Here is a 19,197-nt window from a genome sequence, read left to right as displayed (position 1 = left end):
TAATTTGGAAAGAACTGACATTTTAACAATATTGAGTCTTCAAACCCATAAACAAGGTATTATCTCCCACTTACTTAGGTTTTCATCTTTCAGAAATATTTTATATTTTTCAGTGTACAGGCCTTTTACACTGTCAGATTATCCTGAAACATTTCATATTTTTTGATGCTGTTCCAAATGGTTTTTTAGATTTCAATTTTGTTTTTTTTGTTGCTACTATACAGAAATATAATTGCTCTTTATAATATTGATGATGTAACCTGTGACCCTACTAAATTCACGCACTAATCCTATGAGCTTTTTTAATAAATTCCTTTAGCTTTTCTATGTAGACAATCAAGTCATCCACAGATAAAGATAGTTTTTTCTGCCTTTCCATACCTTTTACTATATTTCTTTTTCTTGTCTGAATGCACAGGCTAGAACCTCTAAGTACAAAGTTGAACAGAAGTGGTAGGAGTGGACATCCCTGTCTTGTTCTTGTTCTTGGAGATGGGAATTCAGCTTTTCATATCATGTGCTATGCGAGGTGTAGTGTTTCTGTAGATGCCCTTCATGTTATGGTGTGAAAGTTCTTTGCTATTCGAAGTTTGCAGCGTTTTGGGGTTTTTTGGGTTTTTTTTCTGTATTTTTCTGAAGCTGGAAACGGGAAGGCAGTCAGACAGACTCCCACATGCGCCCGACCGGGATCCACCTGGCATGCCCACCAGGGGGCGACGCTCTGCCCATCCGGGGCGTCGCTCTGTTGCGACCAGAGCCAGTCCAGCGCCTGAGGCAGAGGCCACAGAGCCATCCTCAGTGCCCGGGCCAACTTTGCTCCAATGGAGCCTTGGCTGCATGAGGGGAAGGAGAGGGGGAGGAGTGGAGAAGCAGATGGGCGCCTCTCCTGTATGCCCTGGCCAGGAATCGAACCTGGGACTCTAGCACGCCAGGCCAACACTCTACCACTGAGCCAACCAGCCAGGGCCTGCAGCGTTTTTAATAAAAAATGAAGGCTGTTTTTTATTTTCCCTGTTTACTGACATGTAATATGTCAATACCATAAATTACATTGATTCATTTTTTAACGTTAAACTAGCCCGCAAGCACCTGGTTTAACTGAAACTAGCTTCAACTATTCAGTCTTCAGTATGATGTCAAAGTGGTTTTCCATGGTTTTTAATTTACTAAATAGATTTTATCTTTTCATCGCTTTCAGGTCTCAGTTCCCTTTCACTGAAGCTTGATAAAAAGTGAATCATAAATTTTAGGGCTTTTCTCCTTATTCTTAATCTATTTCAGAATAAGTAGTTTACATATGGATGGTTCTTCAGAGTTGCTCCCCCTCCTTTGAAATGAAATTTATTTTTCATAAACCCAACTGTTCTTCTTTGCTGTGTTTACTCTAATAAAAGCACGTCTATTTGTGCTTAGGTTTAGAGCAGGAGTCCCTGACATTTTGGGCCCCATAGTTCCTGGAGAGGATGAGGAAGCAGCATCTTGGCCTGTACCTACGAGATGCCAGTAGCAGATCCCTGTGTTATAACTAACAACGTCTCCACGCATTGTCAAAACGTCCCCGTAAAGGGCAAAACTGCTGCTTGTTGAAAACCACTGACTTTAGTCATGTAGATGATATGAACTCCATCAGAGGCTGAGCCCATTTTCTATCATTGTGAGATTCATCTGCAATGCCACTTCCCCAGGAAGACCTACCCCAGTGACGCACCTAAATTAGGGTGCTCCCCTCCCTGACAGCACCCACACACACACACATTCTCTTTTCATTAACTATCACAATAGGTTTCAAAGTGTGGGGTCCCTCAAGACCCTTTCAAGGGGGCCTGTGGGGTCAAAACTGTTTTCATATCAAACTAACACATTCTTTGCCTTTCCCCACTATACTGTCACTTGCACTGAGGGTGCTGACTCAAACCTAGCTAGCACTGTAATTTTTACCGCCGTGAACTCAGTTATAAAAGAAAAGCACAGGGGTTTGTGAAAGATGAGTGGGGTGAAGTGGAAATGGACCAGGGAGAATAAGACAAAGGCATGAGAGACAGCAGAGCTGATTATTTGCTTTGGTTGTTTCCATGAACATAGGCAAGCTAAGGTGCTAGAACACCCAGATTAAGGGAGGGGCTGAAATCCACCTAGAGAAGCAGAGATGAGGTTACAAAGGGTCTTATGTGCCACTCAAGAAATCTTCACTGAAAATTGAAGGCAAGGGAGAAATTTTAGAAGAAAGAAAGGTCATGAGGATGTTCACTGAGAAGGTAAAGAAGTCAGGATCAATCTGTAAACCCCTCACAAAGTAGGGGCCATGCTATTTGGTGGAAGATGACGTTTTAGAGGAGAGTGGGGAGACCAGCCTGGAACGAGAGTCGGATTTGGGGTTGCGAGGACTGGGAGAGGAAGACACTCATCATGGACATGGGGGCTACAGAGAGAAGACCAGGAGAGGTGGCTCCCTGGGAAGACCACTGGGCCTGACTGTTGGCGGCACAGTGGATTAAGCATCGGCCCAGGATGCGGAGGGCCCCAGCTTGAAACCCTGAGAATGCCAGCTACAGCGCGGGCTTGCCATCTTGATCGCGGGGTCACTGACAGGATCCCAAGGTCACTGGTTTGAGCAAGGGGTCAATGGCTTGGCTTGAGCCCCTCCCTGCCGCCTACCTCTGTCAAGGCACGTATGAGAAGAATTAATTAAAAACACTAAAGTGAAGCAACTCTAAGTTGATGCTTCTCATTTCTCTCTTTCCTTCCTGTCTCTCTAAAAAAAAAAGAAAGAAAGAAAAAGACTTACTGGTGAAACACTTATTTTAGGAATCAACAATGAAAAAATTGAAATAACCTTGAAATCCTCAGATGAAAAATAGAGAAAAGAATTAGCTATATGTTTGGTAGACAGCAGTACAGGAGAAAATGTGGTGTTTAACCAGCAGTCAATGTCACTTTAGGACTATATTTTAAAAACCCAAAATAAGCCCTAATTGAGATTTATTAATTTTTAAAATCATCAATTAATTTGTCTTATATTTGCTTCTAATCAAAAGATCGAAAATATGTGCTAGTGGCAAATACAGACCTTTTCTGCCTTTTTGTCCGAAATGTCCTGCTTCTCCAGAACGGCCATGCTCTCCTTGAGGTTCTTCACGATGTCTGCTGGGGACTTGTGCGACTTGCCAAATGGGAATGGCATGGCGGCGGCGACGGATGCCTCGCTGGGCTCTGCCTGCTTTACCTGGGACACAGCACAAGGTCCAAGTAAGAAAAAAGTGGTGTCAACAGAAGATACTTTCTAAATTCTAATCTGGAAAGAAAACCAGTGTTTGAGAAAGTCATTTTACCCGACTATCAATATCAGTAGGAACTGGGAAACCTATCAGTTTATGCGAGAAACAATACAGAGATCTTAGAATAGTAGAACACTTGGCCCTGGCCGGTTGGCTCAGCGGTAGAGCGTCGGCCTAGCGTGCGGAGGACCCGGGTTCGATTCCCGGCCAGGGCACACAGGAGAAGCGCCCATTTGCTTCTCCACCCCTCCGCCGCGCTTTCCTCTCTGTCTCTCTCTTCCCCTCCCGCAGCCAAGGCTCCATTGGAGCAAAGATGGCCCGGGCGCTGGGGATGGCTCTGTGGCCTCTGCCCCAGGCGCTAGAGTGGCTCTGGTCGCAACATGGCGACGCCCAGGATGGGCAGAGCATCGCCCCCTGGTGGGCAGAGCGTCGCCCCATGGTGGGCGTGCCGGGTGGATCCTGGTCGGGCGCATGCGGGAGTCTGTCTGACTGTCTCTCCCCGTTTCCAGCTTCAGAAAAATGAAAAAAAAAAAAAAAAAAAAAAGAATAGTAGAACACTTGTACTTTTCAAAACCCGTTGAAAAGTTTTATTACTTCTCTCCCAATCAGCCACCCATCTGAGGAAGAACATGCAGGTGCTGACCAAGGAGGGGCGGCAGCTCTCACTCACAGGCAACTGGCTAGTTCTACCTGGCCGATGCTGAGCACTAAGGGGTGAGACTAGCTCAGGTCTGTTTTGACTCCCATTGTCCTTAATTAACACATCATACCTTCAATTAATAGATATCTCTACATTACAGTTGAGGAAACTGAGTCAAAAAGTTAGGTAAGGCTCACCAGATAGCACAGCAGTCAGCCCATCTGGGTCTTTTCAGAGGCTTCCCTTCTGTGCTCACCTTGCTGTTCTTTCTGCGCACCCTGGTGTACACACACACAGCCCGCCACCCTCTTAGTCACAAGGTCTCAGAGCTGAGAACCTTGCACAGAGCCTTGGGCCAATCTCCCATCAGGTCCTTAAATCCTTCAAGTGCCAGTTTCAATGTGTCCTTCTACCTGGATACGACTATCTCCTACGAAGGAACTCACTGGATAACAACAACCTGTGGATAATGAACATCTGGCAGTTCTTAATTTTTGTGGGTAGTAGAAAACAACATTTCTACCACATAAATATTACATCATGCAAATGAAGACATTAACTATTCCAAGAACCACCTTGATAAAACAAAGACAAACAATGTAAGTAACTTGGGGAACATGCCAGAAGTTACAATTTCTTTGACTAAAGTTACACACATAGGCATTAAACCTCATATAAGATACCAAAGGATAACACTTTTAAGAAACCTATAGATCACTTAGATCAGTGGTTTTCAAACTGTGAATCCCAAACTCCTATATTTAACTGCCCCTGGAGCCTACCCTCACCACTGCCAAATCAGAGAGGCAAATCTCAGACACCTCAATCCTACTTTCTTCCCCCAAGTCCACATAAACATCACTATTGCATAGCACTATAATACTTCTTTTGAATCTTGTCTAAGACTTCTTTTGAAGCAAGTATTTGAATGTTTTTCTCTAGAGTTTAGATACAGTGACCTACATATCATTTTACAAATAAACATTTGGGGAGGGGAGCATGCAAATAAATGCTAATGTTAAATCTACAATTAAATTACAAACAGGTAGTGCTATTTTGTGGCATGTTTTGATGTGACCTGTTCTAAGCACTCTCTATACCCAAATTACCTATCTAGCTCACCTTCTGTCAGTTTGTAAACCCTACTGGTGAAATTAAAACCACATCCTCTTTAACCAAAGAGAAATGTCGTCAAACATAGGTTCTCAAAACTCAAAGGTGTGCATAAATTTACTTCTGAATATCTTTTCTATGACAAGGAATTTGGGTCAAAGATAGGCGAATTATTCCCAAATGATTACTTGGCTAGATGGGACACAAATCCTGGGTCATTCTTTTCCATTATGTTTTTCTTTTTTTAACTTTTTTTTTTTTTTTTTTTTTTGAGGGAGTGAGGGGCAATACAGGTTGATTCTCCATAAACATAGCAGATTCACACAATAAACTCTCTGAAAATACCTTTTCTAGTTACACTCTGCAACCAAGGGCAGTGACGCCACAGGTCAGCACTGGGTGGAGGGTGGGAACGTAACAGTATTTTGCAGGAATTGTTATGGTGCTATGCAATGAAGATATTTTCAGCTCTGGTTAAATGGCAGAAGAAGCGACTTTCCAAAGCAATGGGGCTTTTATTTATTTTATTTATTTATTTTTTACAGGGACAGAGAGAGAGTCAGAGATAGGGACAGACAGATGTGAATGGAGAGAGATGAGAAGCATCAATTATTAGTTTTTCATTGCAACACCTTAGTTATTCATTGATTGCTTTCTCATATGTGCCTGGACCATGGGGCTACAGCAGATCGAGTAACCCCTTGCTCGAGCCAGCAACCTTGGGTCCAAGCTGGTGAGCCTTGCTCAAACCAGATGAGCCTGCGTTCAAGCTGGTGATCTCAGGGTCTCGAACCTGGGTCTTTTGCATCCCAGTCCTACGCTCTAACCACTGTGCCACCGCCTGGCCAGTCAGCAATGGGGCTTTTAAAAAGTCCTACCACACCAAATACTAGTCATAGCAAAGAGTGCAGCTGCTGAAGAGAACATAGATAAGAAGGTGTGACACAATCATTTCTCGTAATTAGTACGCCAAGCAGCCAAGATTTTGCAGAACATATGAATTAATAAGACTGTACTTTGAGAAAATACAGTTAGTAACAAGTACCCAAAACAAGAAGTGGACACACAACAGGATCCAGTTACAGAAGTAAAGCTATTCATGAAATGCTCATATTTGCTCTCCCGTTCCCCTTCTCACCCCCCCACTTAATATATTCTTTTATGATTTATTGTTTTTAAAATTATAAAGTATAATTATTAAGTAAAAAAAGAAATAAAAATTATATAAATAGTCATTATAAAACTATAAATAAGAACTAGTCAGTTATTTTAAAGTATGATTGTAATAAATCCTTTACTTTCTTTCCTTGAGGTCCTCAAATTCACCAATTCTTACACAACTCAACGGCCAAGGATTCTTCAAGGCAAAGACAAGTAAATAACATCACTTAAAACTTCTACCTTAGCCTGACTGGTGGTGGCACAGTGGATAGAGCGCTGACCTGGGACCCTGAGGTCCCTGGTTCAAATCAAAACCCCAACGTCACCAGCTTAAGGGCACATTGCAGGCTTGAGCATGGGATCATCAATATGGTCCCATGGTTGCTGGCTTGAAGCCCAAGGTCACTGGTGTTGGCAAGAGGTCACTGGCTCAGCCAGAGGCCCCCAGTCAAGGCACATATGGGAAGCAATCAATGAATAACTAAAGTGCTGCAATTACTACATAGTTGATGCTTCTCATCTCTCTACCTTTCTGTCTCTGTCTCTTCTCTCTAAAAAACAAAAACAGAAAAACTTCTGCCTTAGAATTTCTTATGTCTAAGTTTGCTATGTATTAAGCTTACATATCTTATATTAATGTATGCCAATTAATGATCCAACTTTTAAAATAACTAATGAATGGCTCCTAAGTGATGACCAAGTAGGAAGACAATACATGTGCCTAGAACATTGCTAAAAGGGTAAGAAGAATGATGATTTAAGAAATAAAAGCTCTTATTAAATGTTAGCTTAAGAAGCATAGAGCTGAGTATTGATTGTTACTGAATTTATGAGTGTAATAAAGAAAACGTAAGTACCTTGAGGCAAATGTTATGAGTAACAGGGTGAAATCATGGATGTGTCATACAAGTATGCTCATTAGATACAGAGAAAGATACCAAAAACAATCAATCCAAGGAGTTAAAAGGGAAGTATTTCTGGGGAGAGGGAAAAGGGGGAACTGGTATTTTTTCCTTCTAAGCCTTTTTTGTAACTATTTGCCTCCTTCAATTACAAATATGTATAATTTTAATAAACATAAAAACTAAGTTTAAAAGCCAATAGATAATATAAAACAATCCATCTTTAATACAATGAACGTACTGTCCATAAGACAATTTAATGGAATGAATGGAAGGCTAAATGACAGAGAAAAGTAGGCTATCAATGAACTAATCTTACTAATCATGAAAGCTAGATAGAGCCAGTAGAACCAGCAGTGTTTTTCAAACTTGGATCATGATCTACAAGTAAGAAGTTTATTTAATTACACACACACAGCTAAAACTGACACTTTCTATTCGGTTCAATTTTATTTTTAGAAAAGATGCATGGTCACCCTAGTTGGGTAGGTCAGCTGGTTAGAGCATCGTCCCGAAGCACAGAGGCTGCCAGTTCAATCCCTGCTTGGGGCACATACAGGAACAGACTGATGTTGTCTCTCCTCTCCCTTCCTCCTTGCTGAAATCAATAAACAAAAACTTTTTAAAATATGCATGATTAAACAGATTTATAAATCACTAATTGATTTTAGTGATTATAAAGACCAACAGAAAAGATTTGGAATAAAATACAAACTTAGTTTTAAGAAGAGCTGAGCTTCATTGCTTCAACTCTTGCTCAGTCTCCTTATTTCAATTCTTATAAGACCCAGGAGTTAATCCCTTTGTCGAACACCAAATACCCAACAGTGCTCAAATGATAGCATCTCTTCAGCCCACTCTAATTCAACACAGGAGTGAAGTGCCCAACACCATGCAACATAAAAGCAGTACCATACCAGTCACAGTGCTCCGGGACATTGAAGGGTGTGGAACACACAGGCACTGGGCTGAGTTTTTGACCTGAGAATCCCAAGTGGAGATCCTCAAGCTACAGGTAGCAATGATTAAACAGTGTTAAGACGGTATAAGACCTTTCAACGGGACAGTCTGCCTGCCCCTCTCATTCCCCTTTCCTTCTTTATATCAGCAGTAGTATTTCATTAGAAGTATGTGGGGGTATTTTAGGGAGCAGTAACAGCAAGAACCCACGATGAAGGCCCTTCAATAACTTTTCATTGTTTTTATAATAAAGTCCAAATTCCTTATCAGGGTCCTCAGGGCTGTACCCATCCTCGACGCCAGCACAGCCCTCCAGCCTTCATTAGACGTCTACCCACACTGAGATCCTTTCTGTTCCCTGAAGTTGCCAACCAACTATTATACTTCTGAGCCAGAACATACTTGCAAATATGGTTAAAAAAATTAAAACATCTTAATTTTAAAATCTAGATGGTGGGTATTTGGGCTTTTCTTGTTACTCAACTTTTCTGTATGTTCAAATTTTTTCCTTAATAGTGTTTTTTTTTTTTTTTTTTTTTTTGTATTTTTCCGAAGTTGGAAACAGGGAGGCAGTCAGACAGACTCTCGCATGTGCCTGACCGGGATCCACCCGGCACGCCTACCAGGGGGCGATGCTCTGCCCATCTGGGGCGTTGCTCTGTTGTGGCCAGAGCCATTCTAGCACCTGAGGCAGAGGCCATAGAGCCATCCTCAGCGCCCAGGCCAACTCTGCTCCAATGGAGCCTTGGCTGTGGGAGGGGAAGAGAGAGAGAGAGAGAGAGAGAGAGGAAGGAGGGGGGGGTGGAGAAGCAGATGGGCGCTTCTCCTGTGTGCCCTGGCCGGTAATTGAACCCGGGACTCCTGCACGCCAGGCCGACACTCTACTACTGAGCCAACTGGCCAGGGCCCTTAATAGTGTTTTAAAACTGCCTAAACTTTGTTTTGGACATAATGAGTTCATTTAGAAAACAGACAAAAATACATATTATAATTGAAAAAATTCATCTAGCTTTCAAATACCACTAATTTCCCATTGTCCTGTCCAAAGAAAAAAGATTCATAATAAACCTCAGCAGGACACCCTGGGCTGAGCCAAAACTAGTAATGCACCTGGAAGAAAGCCAGCCAGTTAGGATTCTAAAGAGGGCTCAGAAACCCACACCTACACTTCTCACACTGGAGGTGAACCTGTTTCTCATGGTGAGCCGTGCTGTATGCTTGAATCCCAAAGAAAAAGATGACCTTGAGCAAATTTAACCTGAAAAGTTGGGGGGTTGAGTGTGGAAGGTAGGGGTGGAGAATTTAACATACTACTTTTATGTTAAAATAAACATTTAGAATTTCTGTCCTTTTTTTGCGAAGAAAACAGAAAAGGAGAGAGATGAGATGCATAAACTCATAGTTACATCACTTCAGTTCATTCTGAATTGTTTCTTATACGTGCCTTGACTGGGGGAGGGGTCTCCAGCTGAGCAAGTGACCCCTTGCTCATATGTCAGTGATCTCATGCTCAAGCCAGCAACCCTACCCTCAAGCTGGTGAGCCTGTGCTCAAGCCAGTGACTTCAGGATAGCAAACCTGGGAACTCATTGTCCCAGGTAGACACTCTATCCACTGTGTCACCCCCAGTTAGGTGACATTTATAGAATTTCATGCTAAGTCTGCATTAAAGTATCTGTGTGGCTATTTAGCACAGCATACCTCTTAGCTTTCATGCACTGCTCTTGTCTAATTGTATTCCTGTCTCTCTAAATGCTCTCTTTTTTCTTTTATTATTTAAAATAATTTCCCACTTATTTGTGTGAGGGTAGGGGAAACATTAACTCATTATTCCACTTAGTTGTTCCATTTACTTGTGTACTCAATGGCTGTATCTCATACATGCCCTCGCTGGGGATCGAACCTGCAACCTCAGCATACCTGGACAACATTCTATCCACTGAGCCACGAGCCAGGGCCCAAACACTCTCTTTCTGCATTTAATTCAATGACTCATGTTCACATCCTTCCAGGTTCCACCCTTGGCTGTCTTTTTACCCTATATTCTCTGAGTGATCTCACCCGCCCATGGTTTCAGCAACCTGAAATCTATTTCCTGCTCAACCACTCAGCCTACATTTCCAGCTGCTACTCCTTACAGATGTACTCCAGAGGACTCCAACCTCAACCCCACACCCTGCTTCTTCTTCTATGTTCCTCTTCAGAGTGAACAGATCCACTGTTCACCCAATCACAAAATCTGGTCATTACACTAGCCTCTCTACGTGTTAATAACTCTTCCATATATCATCAGTTCACAGGCCCTGGCAGGGTAGCTTAGTTGGTTAGTGCCATCAGACAAGCCAAGGTTGTGGGTTCAATCCCTGGTACTAGACACGGTCTCTTTCATCTTAGAAAGCACAAAAATGTCAAGTCATTGTTCTGTTATGTTAATGCTTCTAAGAGTGTAAGTAGCTCCACTCCAAGAAAATGTTGGAGAACATTTAGAAAACCCACTGGAAAAATCAAGTCTAACAGCATTAAAGTTAGGACTGTTAGGCAATCTGATGGACTTTGGTTTGTGCAACAAACTCCTAACTCTAACTCTATTCATCTATATATTGACAAATACTAAAAAGTAGTCAAATGGTCGATAGCCGTTGATTAGGACATTCATTCAAATACCAACTGTGCACTCAATATATGCCATAAACTCAAGGCATCAAGAGTAACTGCTATAAAGAAGACAACCTTCTGGTGTGCATGGGGTGGGTGTAAGTGTTTAGAGACAATAATGAAAAGCTGAATGAGAACACATTCCTAGACAGTTGAGTTCATAGGCCTTGACACTAACATATATTAAATCTGACTCATAAACTTCGTGGTCAAATGCAAAAACTGCAAACAAACAACCCTCCCCCCCCCCCCCACATACAATAATACAATTGTTGCATATAATGACTATTAAGGTACTTAAGCAACCACAGAAAGTGTGATGTTTCCAATAAATGCTGAGTATCTACAACATACCAGATATTGTACTCGATGTACTAGACTATCCACATAGTAGTGCAGGGCATTTACATAAACACAGTAATTAATTATATGGGCTTTAAAGATTACCGGGGCTCAAATCCTAACTTTACCCATGCCTAAACTGACTTACAATTTTTTAAGCCCCTTTTCATCATCTCTAATGGGAAAAATAGCTACCTTACAACTTAATATAAGAATTATATGTGAGGCCCTGGTCAGTTGGCTCAATGGTAGAGCATCAGCCCCACATGTGGATGTCCCGGGTTCAATTTCCAATCAGGGCACACAGAAGAAGCGACCATCTGCTTTTCCACCCCTCCCACTTCTCCTTCTCTCTCCACCTCCCGCAGCCATGGCTCTACTGGTTCAAGTGCATCAGCCCCAGGAGCTGAGGAGCCTTCATCTCAGGAGCTAAAAATCACTGGGCTGCAACCAGGGCCCCAGATGGGCAGAGCAATGACCCCAAATGGGAGTTTCCAGGTGGATCCCGGGTGGGGTGCATGCAGGAGTCTATCTCCCCTCCTCTCACTTGGAAAACATAAACAAATAAATAAATAATTGCATGTGTTTAAAGTACATCTGAATATGTCAAAATCTGAATAAATAGTAGTAAAGGTTCATGCCAGAACCAAAAAAGGGTTTAAAAAAGAAAGTATCTACATAGACTGAATAGTTATATAAGATGTATGATCTTATCTTACCATTTTTTTCCTTTTTGTATCTAAAAGTTTAATCCAGCTTTTGGATGAATAGGATACATGCTCTTCTCAGCTACAAATAAGATACAATGACTTAGTTCCATTAAAATAAATCATGAGTAGCTTTAAAAAGCAGCTGAATTTTTGGTTAATCACCAAAGCTACCAAATACATAGCTCATCAACTATGTCAAAGCCAAATTAAGTATTCAAGAGCATACAAGACTCTGTAGTGTGTTTTGCAATTAATATATCTTGACCAGATTTTCTGGGGCTAATGATGTTCAACACTGGATACCATTTCTGCTTCATATGCTTTTTTTAAAATTTATTTATTCATTTTAGAGAAGAGGGGAGGAGGAGAAGAGCAGGAAGCATCAACTCCCATATGTGCCTTGACTGGGCAAGCCCAGGGTTTCGAACCGGCGACCTCAGCGTTCCAGGTCAACGCTTTATCCACTGCGCCACCACAGGTCAGGCACTTCATATGCTTTTGAAAGGATCTTTATTGCTCCTTATCGACAACCTGAGATCCTTTCCTACTAAATCTCAGAATTGTACTACACAGAGAGTCAGACTATGATACCATATACAGCAGTACCTTGAGATACAAACAGACCAACATACAAATTTTTTAAGATACAAGCTGTGACTCAGTCCGTATTTTTGTTCGAGATCCGAGCAAAATTCTGAGATACGAGTTGTGATTTGGGAAGCTGCCTCTAGTTGGCGCATTAGTGCCCAGGTCCAGTATCGGCAGTTTGATATACGAGCCGATTGACTTACGAGCTCGGTTACAAAATGAATTAAATTCGTATTTCAACGTACCACTGTATTATTTTCTAGTTCAAACTAGAACTAGAAAGTCTCCCAAACACATGCATAGGTCTGAGTGACCCTGGGTTTCTCCATCCCCTCATCCTTTGGGAAAATGTTGTCTTAACTAAAACAAAGTTCTTTTAGGTATATGCTTACACCACCTTCCCTACCCCCATACTGAAAAAAAAGATCTTTTCAGAGACTTTAAATTTTTTTGACATTTTCAGAATTTAGAGGTATGGGTGAAAGTAGACTATTGTTAGTGGAACATTCTCCAAGATCCTGAAGCTAAATGTACCTATTATATATGTCATGTGGACTGCTAATTCCATTTTTCTAATCTGAAGTATTAAATATTTCCTATGTGAACCTATCTTTAACAGTATTCCTATTAAAATTTTAGAAAAGTTGAAAAATTTTAAAAATCCTATTTTAGCCTGACCAGGCGGTGGCACAGTGGATAGAAAGTCAGCCTGGGACACTGAAGATTCAGGTTCAAAACCTCAAGGTCACCAGCTTGAGCACGGGCTCATCCGGCTTGAGCGCGGGGTCGTTGGCTTGAGCATGGCGTCATAGACATGGCCCCATGGTCACTGGCTTAAGCAAGGGGTCACTGACTCAGCTAGAGCTCCCTGGTCAAGGCACATGTAAGAAAGAAATCAATGAACAATTAAGGTGCCGTAATAGGAACTGATGCTTCTCATCTCTCTCCCTTCCTGTTTGTCCCTATCTGTCCCTCTCTCTGTCTCTAAAAAAAAAAAGTCCTATTTTAAATTAATAGCTTTTGTTCTGAATGAATTAAGAGTATAGTACTGAATGAAACGGGCTTAGTAAACATTGTTTAGAAATAATTTAACTTTGTGTTCTAAAATAGGCTTTCTGTTAATCCTTAAGGTTTCTTTTACTCACATGAAACATGGGAATGTCAAATTGTGAATATTTATAATGTGTTCTAAAGGCAAAATTCACTTTTTTTTTTAAGGTGAGAGGAAGGGAGATAGTGAGGCAGACACCCCTATCTGCTCTGACCAGGATCCACCTGGCAACCCCATCTAGGGCTGATGCTTGAGTACCAAGCTATTTTTAGTGAATAAGGCTCACGTGTTGGGACCAACTAAGCTACCCTCAGTGCTGGGGCCACACTCAAACCAACTGAGCCACTGGATGCAAAAGGGGAAGAGGGAGACAAGGGGGAGACAAAGAGGAAGAGAAGCAGATGGTTGCTTCTCCTGTGTGCCCTGACCAGGAATCAAACCCAGGATGTCCATATGCTTGGCTTATGCTCTATCCACTGAACCACCCACAAGGGCCAAAATTCATTCTTTATTTGAGCAAAAACAGCTGTGTTAATTTCACAGGGCATACAGGCAGCTATTTCCTAGTCAGCTAACCAACACAGGCCCCATTAATTCTTCCCTCTGATTTTGTCAATCTGTTCGATTAAAAATGCCGATTTCTTCACCTCCAGCTCTTCCTACCCCTCTCATCAATTCAATTATTTATTTTTTTACAGAGACAGAGAGAGAGAGAGGGATAGACAGGGACAGACAGACAGGAACAGAGAGATGAGAAGCATCAATCATTAGTTTTTCGTTGTGCACTGCGACACCTTAGTTGTTCATTGATTGCTTTCTCATATGCACCTTGGCCGTGGGCATTCAGCAGACTGAGTAACCCCTTGCTCGAGCCAGCGACCTTGGGTCCAAGCCGGTGAGCTCTGTTCAAACCAGATGAGCCTGCGCTCAAGCTGGTGACCTCGGGGTCTCAAACCTGGGTCGTTGGCATCCCAGTCCGACACTCTATCCACTGCGCCACCGCCTGGTCAGGCCAATTCAATTATTTTTATTTGAATTACTGATCATTGATGACAATGAACATAGATAGTTTCATGCCTATCAGCCACCTGTATTTCCTTAGTAAATTATACATCTGTACTAGAGAGTTTTTCTTATAGATTTGTATGTAGGATATTGTATAACTATGAATATTATCACTTTGGCTGTTACTTTTTTCAAATGTGTTCTAGCTTGCCATTTACATTTCAATGATGTCATTTAATGTATGAACTCTTTATTTTCTTTTAATGTTTATTTTATTGATTTTAGAGAGAGGCAGGGAAAGAGAGAGAGAGACAGGAACATCGATCTGCTCCTGTATGTGCCCTAACCAGTGATCGAATCAGCAACTCTGTGCTTTGGGACGATGCTCTGGCAAATCAAGTTATCTGGCCAGGGCAAAGTTTTCATTTCCTTACACTTTTACCTATAATCTTCTTTTCATGAATTTGAATTTCTTATCAGGCTCGTAACTGCATGTTGAATATAAATGCAAGATTTCATATTAATAGATATCAGACATTTACATTTAACAATGATATCCTTTTCTAAAATAAGTTCTAGTAGAGTCTAACTTAACAAACCTCACTATATTATCCAGTTTGAGAAAGCATGACAACTTTGACTTTGTTCTACAACTAAGCAGTGATAACGTGAAAGTCATCAAGAAATCACTACAACATGAATTTATGAGCTTTCTCTAATTAGCCAGCAATTAATTTATTGGATGGTAGCACAATATTTTATATGTGGTAACTATACTTAAATACATGTTAAACAAGTATGATGTTAAATAAACATTTGAAATCAATTTTTCAAAATTATAGGTCTATGTTTTGACAATTAGAAAAAATTTTTAATTGATTTTAGAGAGAGGAAGGAAGAGAAACATCTTTTTGTTGTCCCCTTATTTATGCATTAATTGCTTGATTCTTGTACTTGCCCTGACCAGGATTGAACCTGCAGTCTTGGTGTACTGGGACAATACTCTAACCAACTGAAGCACCCAGCCAGGGCAGACTTGAGAATATTTTAAAAAATGAATTTATATAGACGTGCCCTTTAGAAATGGATTCAAACTGGTAATGTGACAGAATTCCCATTCCTAGATTTCATCCCAGTCCAAGCCAAGCCAGAGGCAAATACGAGGTTTAGAATTAAGGTGTTGAATGTATCAGCAACCCTACAACAATTTCAGTGGGCACCAGGTAGGATTTTGCTGTACACTTGTATCCTCACGTCTTAAGCTTGATGCACCCAGGACTGGAATAAACTGGAAGTGAGGGATGTGATGCAGAAAGAACTCCAAGCATTCTGACGAGTCCAATCAAACATGGTAATATATAAATTACCAGCACCACACTACCCTGTGAGCTGTCTGCAAGCAAGAGCCATCTATTCCCTATTCCTATTCAATGTGTACTACACTTAGCATAGTTGGCAGCCAAATTCCTATAAAATGTATCCGGCTATGGTCTTGTTACAGATTCAAAAAATGATTTAGAAAATCAGCTCGTTACCAACCCTTTTTAAGAGCGTGCAGTTTCAAAATGGACCTTATACTTCATGTGATCTGACCTGCCACCCCTATATTTCATAAATGTGGTCTTAAGCTCCATTGATAGTTGTGATAGTCACTCTACGTGGCTGTTTTCTATTGAACAATTTAATAGACCTAAGTCTTCTCCACATCTGTGTTCTGTAGTGAGCCACATCTTCACCAACTGTTTTCTACTGCATTTTGGGATGCACCTTCAGGACTGAACAGTCATTTCTATTAAAATACTTCTGGTGTAGATTCAGTACACACAGTATGACATTAAAATTTTCTCTTGGATCCTGATTCTGCTTTCCAGTGTATTATTAGCATTATTAGCTTTCCTTACCAGACTCCTGTTAATTACCAATCTGATCAGAAAGTCACAGAGGTCTTCCTTTACTCCCTGTTAAAAGCACAAATACAGTTTTCCAGTTAAAGGCTGTCAGGAATCTCTATTGTGTGCAGTCATTTAAACAACCACAGGGCCACCAAAACCATATTACCACTAGTAGTGAAGGCTTACAGATTTCTGACCTCATGATACACATATATTCATATACAGAAAAAACAGGTATCCCCCAACACAAAGTATCATCAAACAACACATCCTTACTATGTAAAATTATCTTCTCTAGTCTGTGCCTTTCCATGACAGTCCCCTGCTCCCTTCCCGCTAAAAATGCTAGTCATAGCCCACCAGGCTGACTTCACAACCAACTGATAGGATGGAACCTGCAGTTTGCAAAACAGATTTAAAATCAATTTGAATAGCTCATTTTTAATGGTAGCTATCTTATTTACTATGTTGCACTTCTCAAATTATTTTAAGGCAAAAAGATTTCAGCACTTAGTTTAAGACTTGAGATTCAGTTACAATTACAAAGCAGTATTTAGAAACATCTGTAATACATGACTAATTAACTGATATCCAAAAATACTTTAAAAATCTTTTATCAATATAGATCTGCCGCCTGACCAGGCGGTGGCGCAGTGGATAGAGTGTCGGACTGGGATGTGGAGGACCCAGGTTCAAGACCCCGAGGTCACCAGCTTGAGCAAGGGGTTACTCAGTCTGCTGTAGCCCCACGGTCAAGGCACATATGAGAAAGCAATCAATGAAAAACTAAGGTGTCACAATGAAAAACTGATGACTGATGCTTCTCATCTCTCTCCATTCCTGTCTGTCTGTCCCTATCTATCCCTCTCTCTGACTCTGTCTCTGTAAAAAAAAAAAAAAAAAAAATCTATATCTATATCTCTGCCATCTTTAGTTTTACCTACACTGATTCATTCACAGAGCTCCTAAGGGACTAAAAGTTACATTATCACAGTTTTAGAATGTTTCAAAACATGTGAAGTTCAACTACTTCTTTACAAATTAGTACATTTTAACAACATGAAAGGTTAATCAATGTCCACATTTTAAAATGTGGAACTGTCAATATTCAAGGATAAAATTATAAATCCATTTTTCTTTGTCACTTTGCCACAAGGTTGTGTAAACACAGCCCATATGATCATGGGTAAACATCACGACCTCACCCAGTTTGGTAAATAAAAAAAGCAAATAGCCAATTCTGCTCTTTAAAAAGATAATTCCTTAAAAGGAATGCACAGTTCAAACCTGAACAGTAAACAAATGAGAACTATTTTAAACAAAGTTCAAATATGAAAAAAAGCTTTTAAAATATCATTTTGTATGTCAAACAAGATAGACTGGAAAAGAAATGCCATACTTCTAAAAAAATTTCACCTAAGGAGGGTGAAATAATTTTAATTATTTTTCTTTTAGTCTGATGAAGAACCATACAGTATTCTGAAAAATAATTCCCTTTTTAAAAATTTACAACCTTTAAACTTATTTCTAGAGGATCAGATATAAACCTGGAAAATCACTCCTTCGAGGTCCAAGCACTGCTATTTCTAGTCTGGCCAGGTGCCCACAAAAGCACCAACATGCCACAAGACCAGCCGAGCTACAGCACCCTAGTTGGAGATTTGAAGGTTTGTTTTCTCTTTAAACTGCTCAAAGGCCACCTTGTGGTGGTATTTAGTGTAAATAGACTTTTTCCAGCAGAAGTATTTCGAGTCACAGAATAAACAATGACATGGCCCTGTGGAGGATCACGGGGAACATTTTACCAGGTGATTTCTCTGCGATGTCTCCTGAACAGCCAACGCTCCTTTCCACTCCTACATGTCAACACACTAACTGGCACATGGAGTTTGATCCTGGGTTGAGAGAAAACTCTAGCTGAAATAATGAGTCTATAAAACATCTGATTTTAGTGGAAGTACTGAAGTTCATTTGTCAAATGATTGGGATGATCAAATACAAAAGCTCTTGCTTGTGCTTTTGGAGGAAATAGTTCCTAACTCTGCAGCCAAAACTTAGTGGTCACGCCTCATCTTGCGGTGTACTTACCAGCTGTGCCAGGATTCTGACTACAGCTGTGAGACAGGCACACACACAGGAAGACTGAGATCTAAGGAACACTTATACCTGCCACCAGACTGTATGAAAGAAACCCAAAAAAGTGATGTGGGTAGCAAATTCAGAGCATGCACTGGCCACTCTGTGCTGAAGGTCTCAGACTGCAAAAGGGGAGATGCTTCTTACACTGCATTTTGTACACAGAATACATTTGGATAAGAGTCAGAAAATGTATTACAATTAACTAGAGAGTTTTATGCAACAATCTACACAATCATAAGGGAACAAAAATTATTTTTTAAGTTTACCAAGCTCTGGTGGATAATGAAGTATTGAGCAAAAAAGGCAGAAGGTGAAAAATTCACCATAAACCCAAGTCCTGTTTACAGAATAACCACATGCCTTCATTTATTGCTCAAAGAACATTCCACACTTTATGGAGTGGTGCTTTCCAGGTGAGTGCTGACATCACAACAGTCACATGGGAAAACTTGCTTTTTAATCTGAAAGTTCTATCTAAAATGTACAACAAACACATCTTATATTCAAAGTTGTATAAAAAGTTAAGTTTTAGGTCGAGGCCACAAAACATTCAGAAGAGCTACAATGGATACATTTACTTACATTAAAACTTATTTCCTTCTACAAAAATTCTGAACATGACATTTTATTTTTCCTTAACTATTTCAGCAAAAGAATGCTACTAATTCAAGTGAATGAGATGACTAAACAAAGTATTTGTGAAAGTGTTCTGTAATCTGCAAAAAATTCATACAAACATTACCATCACTGTGCAGGCATCAAAA

At 40.6% G+C, this 19,197-nt stretch overlaps 1 protein-coding gene across 3 annotated transcripts in view; it reads right to left on the bottom strand.

The window, feature by feature from the left end:
• Positions 1 to 19,197, bottom strand: part of CAB39 (calcium binding protein 39) — an 80,212-nt gene that overhangs the window by 45,008 nt on the left and 16,007 nt on the right. For 2 of the 3 annotated variants that reach the window (XM_066345093.1, XM_066345095.1), the window contains exon 2: positions 3,068 to 3,223. In XM_066345093.1, the coding sequence (XP_066201190.1) occupies positions 3,068 to 3,181 (114 nt within the window). In that variant the 5' untranslated portion in view covers positions 3,182 to 3,223. Of the gene's footprint in view, positions 1 to 3,067; positions 3,224 to 7,567; positions 7,690 to 19,197 lie in introns of all 3 variants that reach the window. The other variant, XM_066345094.1, reaches the window with a different exon arrangement.

The sequence above is a fragment of the Saccopteryx leptura genome, chromosome 7, assembly GCF_036850995.1.
Source record: "Saccopteryx leptura isolate mSacLep1 chromosome 7, mSacLep1_pri_phased_curated, whole genome shotgun sequence".
NCBI lineage: Eukaryota > Metazoa > Chordata > Mammalia > Chiroptera > Emballonuridae > Saccopteryx > Saccopteryx leptura.
Note: the sequence above shows the minus strand (reverse complement) of the source record. Positions and strands in the feature narration are given on the sequence as shown.